This window comes from Macrobrachium rosenbergii, chromosome 56 (assembly GCF_040412425.1).
Source record: "Macrobrachium rosenbergii isolate ZJJX-2024 chromosome 56, ASM4041242v1, whole genome shotgun sequence".
In the NCBI taxonomy this organism is placed as follows: domain Eukaryota; kingdom Metazoa; phylum Arthropoda; class Malacostraca; order Decapoda; family Palaemonidae; genus Macrobrachium; species Macrobrachium rosenbergii.
In genome coordinates this window covers 34,388,902-34,399,880 of record NC_089796.1, presented here as the reverse complement: position 1 = coordinate 34,399,880, position 10,979 = coordinate 34,388,902, and the positions used below count along the sequence as shown (strand labels likewise).

The 10,979-nt window shown below is 36.2% G+C and overlaps 1 protein-coding gene across 2 annotated transcripts; it reads right to left on the bottom strand.

Moving 5' to 3' along the window:
* Positions 1–518: 518 nt before the first annotated feature.
* Positions 519–10,979, bottom strand: LOC136836281 (streptococcal hemagglutinin-like). 2 transcript variants are annotated; one of them, XR_010852359.1, is made up of 3 exons: positions 4,825–10,979; positions 3,348–3,519; positions 519–2,887 (listed from the first exon to the last, which is right to left on the bottom strand). XR_010852359.1 is itself a non-coding variant. In XM_067100329.1 (3 exons), exons 1-3 carry the CDS (start codon positions 10,841–10,843, stop codon positions 812–814), a joined length of 8,223 nt encoding a protein of 2,740 aa, XP_066956430.1. In that variant the 5' UTR covers positions 10,844–10,979; the 3' UTR covers positions 519–811. The 2 variants fall into 2 exon arrangements, 1 of the variants encoding a protein (XP_066956430.1); XM_067100329.1 differs by having other exon boundaries at positions 3,348–3,475.

Here is a 10,979-nt window from a genome sequence, read left to right as displayed (position 1 = left end):
TTCAGTATAATTATTCCATGTCACATAAGATTTCTTCCTATTATGAAAGAGGGGACGCAGAACAAGAAAATTCAGGAAGGAGTAGTGGCAGAAGGGCTCTGAATTGAGGCAATACAAGATTTCACAAGACAGGGGTTATTGATGGGGCTTGTGTAAGTTGTAGTCAGTGTGCTGTTGACGAGTTTCTGTAGAAACGTATAAAGCACCTGATTTTGTGGAAGTTTTCCGCAAAGGGGTTAAGTCTTACTTTAGCAATTAAAGTACAACCGTGGCAGCAACGGTTACCTTAGTTTTTCTCTGAAGCCACCCTCAGTTCGGGAAATGGCCATCTTACAATACATACGCAAGCAACCAGCATCAGTTATATTTCAAATACAAAGGTCTTGTGTTGGGACACACTTGAATAGCTACTGTTTAAGAGGGGGAACTAGGAGTATTGTATCAATATTTGAACCCCATCAACAAAGTTGTCATGGATGGAAGTAAGCAAATGATTTTCCAGGATATCCAACAAGGCCTGAGTAACCAAATGTTTATTTGAACCTCATATACAGTTGTTCATGCAAACTAACAGATTATATCCCAAAATAAACTGAGCATATTAGAACTGAGAAAAAACTAAATTAATATCATCTGGATGCAAAGACATGCTAGAGTACTAATCTTTAATGGTGAAACTATTTTTGCAAAAAGACACTAGTTATTACAGCAGTTAAAAATGTATTTAGGGTATATACATGTACTGTGATATAATGAAATAGAAGTTTATATAAAACAAATGTTAAAGTCTTAATAATTATAAATCAATGATTCAAGTCAAAGATATTACATACTCGGGGTAGTACTCCTGCTTATCATACTTGACAAGTATTTTGAAGTTTGAGGCAGAATCTGCAGTTGAATCAAAATTTAAACTTGTTGCATGATTTTTTGGTGGACGAGTCATGGAAGAATTTCCAATGGTAACTGAACCAACAATCACTTTTGCAACGAACAGAAACTTCACACCAGCACTATCAGCCTTGCAATAACCATAAGAACATTTAGCATCAGTTGAAAAATATGTTCCTTGACCATACACTTGACCAACGTTACTACCATGAAGTCTCCAGTCAAAATTTTCGAGACAAATGTTTTCGACAACATCAGGCTTTGTTCCATGAAACAGTTGGCACACGTTAATTTTGGAGGCATTGCCATAGATAGCAGTCATTTCCTTGACTTTGTTCTGAAAAGCTCGCCACAGGAATGGATTTTGAATTCTTTCTATTCTCTTGATCTGTGACGTTGAAAATTTGCCTTGCAGTAAAGTAAAAACTCTCTGGTATTCTGTTGACGAGTTAGGCAGTGCCACACGTAGAAGCCTCTTTCCATGTGGCATTACATTCCAAAATGCAGGAAATTCTTTCTTCCCTTCCAAGTGAGGTACAGGACGTCTGCGTACTTCCCTACTTACTTTGGTGCTCTGATTAGTCTGCGTCATGGTTTTGAAGTCTAGGATATAATGGAAGTTTGATGCATCAAATACTACAGGTTTTGTTGGATTTTCAACATATTGTTTTTCAATGTCATTACTAGAGATGCCACTTACCGAGTGTGATTTAGTGTCATAATCCCCATACCTCACCCACACTTTATTTTGATCGAAGAAATACCAGAAAAATGTGGAAGCTTCTATAACTTTTCCGGGAATGTTCTCTGTGCACAATCTTCTGATCAAAAGTTTCTTTGTTGCAGAGGAATTTCTTAAGGTCATTGTAATGAAATCTGCATGCCAAGTGCCCAGGCTCAAATCTGCAACCAGTCCACCCACTGAATTATCATCAGAGGCTGGTAGATCTACCTCTTGAAGATCAACCCCATCTTGTGTCACATCACAGAAAGACTTTTCTAAAGCTAGCGAATGTCTGAGTCTTAAATTAAACCATGAATCCTCTTTTTTAACTTGCCAGTGGAAATGATGTGTTGCATGGAGACGAGGACACTCTCTGTCTTCATTTTTGCACAGGCTATCCACGGAGTAATAACAAATTTCTGGGATTTGGACGTTACCCTGACGGTGGTGTGACCAAACACTCTGTGGCCGTTTTGCAGACAATGTATCACTGGAGGGGCAATTTATTTTTTCAGTCAAAGATGGAATAGCTTTGTGAAGTGCTATCACTACATCCCTGGCAGCTTGATTGACTGAGATACCTTTCGATCTGAGAATATTTTTACATTGTGCATTTAAAATATCATGGTTAAGAAAGCAAAAATCCTTCTTACACTTTGTAATTCCAATTACAAAGTCTAGACAAACATGAAGCTCACAGCAGTCCATCTTTGCACAAGAGTTCCTGTTATACTGACTACAAATCATTAGAGAATTGGCTGATTTGTCTGTACTTCCCAGTGATTGAAAGAGTTTGGATAACTGAAGAGGAGGTAATTTTGCAACAAAAAAGTATTCAAGAATAAGGAGATTATGGTCAGTGTGCCACAAATGTCCCAAGTAACAATGTTTCTCACTACAGGTGTTATTAATGTATTTAGGGCACATATGAATTCTTTTGCAGACTGAAGGATTCTGGCAGCCTTTCTCTGACAAGTGCTCCTGACAAAAAGTTACCTGAGGTTCAAGTGTAATTAGATCTTGACCAAGGTGGAATACATGTGGATGGATAGATGCAATATAGTGGACTGAATCTGAAGAGAAGCCTTTTTGTGTCTCTAAATCTGAAATCTTGACTGAAAATGACGGGTAACTGGATATAATTCTCGCTAACTCTCCTGGTGTTGGGATTCTATGAGAATGTAGATGACCTGCGCCCTCATATTTTTCACTGTCTCCGCCTGTGATTTTGTTTCTCAGTAAATGCATTTCTGCAAACGCGTGAGTGATGTTCTGTAAATGGAAAGAAATAGCGTTGGTTACTTCGTAATGTTTTCCATTTAACTCAACATATTTGTTCATTTGGGAAACAAATTCTAGTAAACTTGCAAAACACCCAAGTTCAGGAAAAATTACTAAATGCATGTTATGAAAATATTTAGAAAAACATTTTTTAATGCAATAGATAATAAAGAAGTTTCAACAAGTGGCAAATAACATTTCAGATTAAAGCTTTACATACTTTACAGTAACTGCCTTTAGTTCATACTCATGTGCAAAACTTTCCACAAAAATTACCATTTCATTTAAAAATAACCTGGATAATTGACACATACAAAGTTAAACACTTTTCAATGTACCAAAGCATATAAATTACAATTTGAATGAAGAACTTGCGGTTTGCTTTCATCAGGAACATACCTGGATGTCCGAAATCACAACAGCAAGAATAAAAAAATGTGATATTTGTTACCTTTGGTTCCATTGTAGCTTGCCTGTCCTCACTATCCACTGGTTCATCATCCACAACTCGCGTATTTGGAAACATCTTTGCGTCAGGAGTCGAAGTACTAACAGTTTCTTCCATGCTATTTCCGCGTCCTTGAAGAAGAGAACAGATGCCATTTATTCGCTTTTCACTGACCCTAAAATAGATTTATTATACAAATACCAGACTACTCTTAAAAATTCAAAATTCAAAATAGTATATTATATATATATATATATATATATATATATATATATATATATATATATATATATATATATATATATATATATATATATGTATATCACTAAGTCCACGTCGGAAGGTGAGTGAAAACCGGGACTTTGAACAAGTACTTTTTGTAGTTTATTCTACGTTTTCAAGTTCACAGTGATATTCTTGAGCATGCGTTCCTTTGTGCTGTACTGGATATATATATATATATATATATATATATATATATATATATATATATATATTCATGATATATATATATACAAATATATATAATATCAAATCCCGAGGTAGCGTAGATTTGATATTGCGTAGATTTGATATTGCATTTGTAGCTTCATAATTGTATATAAATCACGGTGTGATAAAAAAATATATATATATAAAAAAATATATATATATATATATATGTATATATATATATATATATATATATATATATATATATATATATATATATATATATATATATATATATATATATATATGAGCTAAGTTATGTATTTGAACAATGAATTGCAAGAAAGAATAAATTATATGAAGCACTTAAACCAAAACAATGCCTGTTTTTGAATAAAATTTGAAAGAAGAGATAAAACAAAGAATAAACGAAGACAATATGTGGAGTACATGATGATTCCAATTTGTCGAGTCCCTTACCATATATAAATAGCTGGTCCTCAGTTTATGTGACTAACGTAAATGAACTGGAAAACGCGAACCAAGAAGGAAAAATAGCAGGCACTTCCAAGATGCAAAATGTGAAACTGCTGTGTCTGTTAAGCCCACCAAGAAAGTAAACAATATGTAAAAGGCATGCAGTCTAATCTGCAGTGCATTGGGATTACCCGCGAGTAATTCACCAGATCTTATGAACTACCTTTTCACTGTGGCCGTGTTTATGCAATAAATGGCAAAGATGCCACATGGGACAGTGCCATCAAGTAAACACGCAGTGATGTCCAATATGGTTAGTGCTCAAATTGTTTTCCTAGGCACCGTACCGGAAAGTGTGTGTGTGTGTGTGTGTGTGTGTGTGTGTGTGTGTGAGAGAGAGAGAGAGAGAGAGAGAGAGAGAGAGAGAGAGAGAGAGAGAGAGAGAGGTTCATATGATAATGCAAGTAAAAGAGAGAGAAACCTTGAAAGACAGAATGTGTGCCTAAATTCCTTAACCAAGCGACAGGAGAAAGTACTTGAAATTCACATAACAGAGATATGGGATTATTACCTGCTTTTTTAATTCCTTCATTTTCCTCTTCACTGCTGCTGCCCAAGAAAAATGCTCTTAAAGCGGATGTGGACTTATCGCCTGTCATATTTTCTGATTTCTTTACTCCAACATTGCTGGTAAACTTTCCAAAAGCAGATGACGATTTATCTTTTCTTATACTTAATCTTTGTTCCTTTATTACTCTCCCGTTTCCAAAAGCATTATCTCCTGAAGTAATTGAGAATTCACCTCCTGAACTCTTTGTTGCACCGATATTGTCAAAAGGAAAACTCCCAGAAAATGACAAGGGTTTATCTCCAATATTCTTTATTGCGTCATTGTTGCCGAAAGAAAAATTTCCAGAAGCAAATGACGACTTAACCTCTGAGTTTTTCCTTGCATCACTAGTACCAACCCTGAAACTTGCAGAAGTACATGAAGATTCATCGCCTAGATTCATTATTGTATCCCCGTTGCCAAAAGTCAGAGTTCCAGATGGTGATGAAAGTTTTTCTCCCTGGTTCTTTATCACACCTCTTTGACTAAGAGCAAAACTTCCGGATGGAGACGAGAAATCAACTCCAGAATTTTTCATTGGATCACTGTTGCCAAATATACGACTTTCCGAGGCTGATGAGGATTTGGCTCCTGATTTCTTTCTTTCTTCACTGTCGCCAAAAGTAAAACTTCCAAAAGCAGATAAGGATATACCTGCTAGGTTCTTTATTAGATCATTGTTTTCAAATGTAAAACTTTCAGAAGCAGTCAAGGATTTACCTCCAGTGTTCTTTATTGCATCACTGTTGCCAGAAGTAAAGATTCCTGATTTAGGTGAAGACTTATCACCCTGATTCATCATTAAACCACTGTTGCCAAATGTAAAACTCTCAGAGGCAGTCAAGGATTTAGCTTCTGTATTCTTTATTGCATCACTGTTGCCAGAAGTAAAGATTCCTGATTTAGGTGAAGACTTATCACCCTGATTCATCATTAAACCACTGTTGCCAAATGTAAAACTCTCAGAGGCAGTCAAGGATTTAGCTTCTGTATTCTTTATTACATCACTGTTGCCAGAAGTAAAGATTCCTGATGCAGGGGAAGATTTATCACTCTGATTCTTCATTAAACCACTGTTCCCAAATGTAAAATTTTCAGAGGGAGTCAAAGATTTAGCTTCTGTATTCTTTATTGCATCACTGTTGCCAGAAGTAAAGATTCCTGATGCAGGTGAAGATTTATCACCTTGATTCTTCATTAAACCACTGTTGCCAAATATAAAACTTTCAAAGGCAGTCATGGATTTAGCTTCTGCATTCTTTATTGCATCACTGTTGCCAGAGGTAAAGATTCCTGATGCAAGTGAAGATTTGCAGCCTTGATTCTTCATTAAACCACTGTTGCCAAAAGTAAAACTTTCAGAGGCAGTCAAGGATTTAGCGTCTGTATTCTTTATTGCATCACTGTTGCCAGAAGTAAAGACTCCTGATCCAGTGGAAGATTTATCACCTAGCTTCTTCATTAAACCACTGTTGCTAATTGTAAAACTTTCAGAGGCAGTCATAGATTTAGCTTCTGTATTCTTTATTGCATCACCGTTGCCAGAAGTAAAGATTCCTGATGCAGGTGACGATTTATCACCTTGATTCTTCATTAAACCACTGATGCCAAAAGTAAAACTTTCAGAGGAAGTCAAAGATTTAACTTCTGTGTTCTTTATTGCATCACTGTTACCAGAAGTGAAGATTCCTGATGCAGGAGAAGATCTATCACCTTGCTTCTTCATTAAACCACTGTTGCCAAATGTAAAACTTTCAGAGGGAGTCATGAATTTAGTTCCTGTGTTCTTTATTGCATCACTGTTGCCAGAAGTAAAGATTCGTGATGCAGGTGAAGATTTATCACCTTGATTCTTCATTAAACCACTGATGCCAAATGTAAAACTTTCAGAGGCAGTCATGGATTTAGCTCCTGTGTTCTTTATTGCATCACTGTTACCAGAAGTAAAGATTCCTGATGTAGGGGAAGATTTACCACCTTGATTCTTCATTAAAACACTGTTCCCAGATGTAAAACCTTCAGAGGCAGTCAAGGATTTAGCTCCCGTGTTCTTTATTACATCACTGTTGCCAGGAGTAAGGATTCCTGATGCAGGGGAAGATTTATCACCTTGATTCTTCATTAAACCACTGATGCCAAAAGTAAAACTTTCAGAGGAAGTCAAAGATTTATCTTCTGTATTCTTTATTGCATCACTTTTGCCAGAGGTGAAGATTCCTGATGCAGGTGAAGATTTATCACCTTGATTCTTCATTAAACCACTGTTGCCAAATGTAAAACTTTCAAAGCCATTCAAAGATTTAGTTTCTGTATTCTTTATTGTATCACTGTTGCCAGAAGTAAAGATTCCTGATGCAGCGGAGGATTTATCCCCTTGCTTCTTCATTAAACCACTGATGCCAAATGTAAAACTTTCAGAGGAAGTCAACGATTTATCTTCTGCATTCTTTATTGCATCACTATTGCCAGAAGTAAAGATTTCTGATGCAGGTGAAGATTTATCACCTTTATTCTTCATGAAACCACTCTTGCCAAATGTAAAACTTTCAGAGGCAGTCATGGATTTAGCTTCTGTATTCTTTATTGCATCACTGTTGCCAGAAGTAAAGATTCTTGATGCAGCAGAAGATTTATCACCTTGATTCTTCATTAAACCACTGATGCCAAATGTAAAACTTTCAGAAGCAGTCATGGATTTAGCCTCTGTATTCTTTATTGCATCACTGTTGCCAGAAGTAAAGATTCCCGATGCAGGTGAAGATTTATCACCTTGATTCTCCATTAAAACACTGTTGCCAAATGTAAAACTTTCAGAAGCAGTCAAGAATTTAGCTTCTGTATTCTTTATTGCATCACTATTGCCAGAAGTAAAGATTCCCGATAAAGGTGAAGATTTATCACCTTGATTCTTTATTAAACCACTGATGCCAAATGTAACATTTTCGGAAGCAGTGAAGAATTTAGCTTCTGTATTTTTTATTGCATCACTGTTGACAGAAGTAAGGATTCCTGATGCAGGGGAAGATTTATCACCTTGATTCTTCATTAAACCACTCTTGCCAAATGTAAAACTTTCAAAGCCAGTCAAAGATTTAGTTTCTGTATTCTTTATTGTATCACTGTTGCCAGAAGTAAAGATTCCTGATGCAGCGGAAGATTTATCCCCTTGCTTCTTCATTAAACCACTGGTGCCAAATGTAAAACTTTCAGAGGAAGTCAACGATTTATCTTCTGCATTCTTTATTGCATCACTGTTGCCAGAAGTAAAGATTTCTGATGCAGGTGAAGATTTATCACCTTTATTCTTCATGAAACCACTCTTGCCAAATGTAAAACTTTCAGAGGCAGTCATGGATTTAGCTTCTGTATTCCTTTTTGCATCACTGTTGCCAGAAGTAAAGATTCTTGATGCAGCAGAAGATTTATCACCTTGATTCTTCATTAAACCACTGATGCCAAATGTAAAACTTTCAGAAGCACTCATGGATTTAGCCTCTGCATCACTGTTGCCAGAAGTAAAGATTCCCGATGCAGGTGAAGATTTATCACCTTGATTCTCCATTAAAACACTGTTGCCAAATGTAAAACTTTCAGAAGCAGTCAAGAATTTAGCTTCTGTATTCTTTATTGCATCACTATTGCCAGAAGTAAAGATTCCCGATAAAGGTGACGATTTATCACCTTGATTCTTTTTTAAACCACTGATGCCAAATGTAACATTTTCGGAAGCAGTGAAGAATTTAGCTTCTGTATTTTTTATTGCATCACTGTTGACAGAAGTAAGGATTCCTGATGCAGGGGAAGATTTATCACCTTGATTCTTCATTAAACCACTCTTGCCAAATGTAAATCTTTCAGAGGAAGTCATGGATTTAGCTTCTGTATTCTTTATTGCATCACTGTTGCCAGAAGTAAAGATTCGTGATGCAGGTGAAGATTTATTACCTTGATTCTTCATTAAACCACTGATGTGAAATGAAAAATTTTCAGAGGAAGTCAAAAATTTAGCTTCTCTATTCTTTGTTGCATCACATTTGCCAGAAGTAAAGATTCTTGATGCAGGGGAAGATTTATCACCTTGATTCTTCATTAAATTACTGTTGCCAAATGTAAAAGTTTCAGGGGCAGTCAAGGATTTAGCTTCTGCATTCTTTATTTCATCACTGTTGCCAGAAGTAAAGATCCCTGATGCAGGGGAAGATTTATCACCTTGATTCTTCATTAAACCACTCTTGCCAAATGTAAAACTTTCAGAGGCAGTCAAAGATTTAGCTTCAGTATTATTTATTGCATCACTGTTGCCAGAAGTAAAGATTCCTGATGCAAGGGAAGATTTATCACCTGGATTCTTCATTAAATTATTGTTGCCAAAAGTAAAACTTTCAAATGCATTCATGGATTTAGCTCCTGTGTTCTTTACTGCATCACTGTTGCCAGAAGTAAAGATCCCTGATGCAGGGGAAGCTTTATCACCTTGATTCTTCATTAAACCACTCTTGCCAAATGTAAAACTTTCAGAGGCAGTCATGAATTTAGTTTCTGTATTCTTTATTGCATCACTGTTGCCAAAAGTAAAGATTCCTGATGCAGGGAAAGATTTATCACCTTGATTCTTCATTAAACCACTGTTGCCAAATGTAAAACTTTCAGAGGAAGTCATGAATTTAGCTTCAGTATTCTTTATTGCATCACTGTTGCCAGAAGTAACGATCCCTGATGCAGGGGAAGATTTATCACCTTGATTCTTTATTAAACCACTCTTGCCAAATGTAAAACTTTCAGAGGCAGTCATGGATTTAGCTTCTGCATTCTTTATTGCATCACTGTTGCCAGAAGGAAAGATTCGTGATGCAGGTGAAGATTTATCACCTTGATTCTTCATTAAACCACTCTTGCCAAATGTATAACTTTCAGAGGAAGTCAAAGATTTAGCTTCAGTATTATTTATTGCATCACTGTTGCCAGAAGTAAAGATTCCTGATGCAGCAGAAGATTTATCACCTTGATTCTTCATTAAATTATTGTTGCCAAAAGTAAAACTTTCAAATGCATTCATGGATTTAGCTCCTGTGTTCTTTACTGCATCACTGTTGCCAGAAGTAAAGATTCCTGATGCAGGGGAAGCTTTATCACCTTGATTCTTCATTAAACCACTCTTGCCAAATGTAAAACTTTCAGAGGCAGTCATGAATTTAGTTTCTGTATTCTTTATTGCATCACTGTTGCCAGAAGTAAAGATTCGTGATGCAGGTGAAGATTTATCACCCTGATTCTTCATTAAACCACTGTTGCCAAATGTAAAACTTTCAGAGGCTTTCATGAATTTAGCTTCTGTATTCTTTATTGCATCACTGTTGCCAGAAGTAAAGATTCCTGATGCAGGGGAAGATTTATCACCTTGATTCTTCATTAAACCACTGTTGCCAAATGTAAAACTTTCAGAGGCAGTCATGGATTTAGCTTCTGTATTCTTTATTGCATCACTGTTGCCAGAAGTAAAGATTCCTGATGCAGAGGAAGCTTTATCACCTTGATTCTTCATTAAACCACTGTTGCCAAATATAAAACTTTCAAAGGCAGTCATGGATTTAGCTTCTGCATTCTTTATTGCATCACTGTTGCCAGAAGTAAAGATTCCTGATGCAGGGGAAGATTCATCACCTTGATTCTTCATTAAACCACTGTTGCCAAATGTAAGACTTTCAGAAGAAGTCATAGATTTAGCTTCTGTATTCTTTATTGCATCACTGTTGCCAGAAGTAAAGATTCCTGATGCAGGGGAAGATTTATCACCTTCATTCTTCATTAAACCACTATTGCCAAATATAAAACTTTCAAAGGCAGTCATGGATTTAGCTTCTGCATTCTTTATTGCATCACTATTGCCAGAAGTAAAGATTCCTGATCCAGGGGAAGATTTATCACCTTGATTCTTCATTAAACCACTGTTGCCAAATGTAAAACTTTCAGAGGCTGTCATGAATTTAGCTTCCGTATTCTTTATTGCATCACTGTTGCCAGAAGTAAAGATTCCTGATGCAGGGGAAGCTTTATCACCTTGATTCTTCAATAACCACTGTTGCCAAATGTAAAACTTTCAGAGGCTTTCATGAATT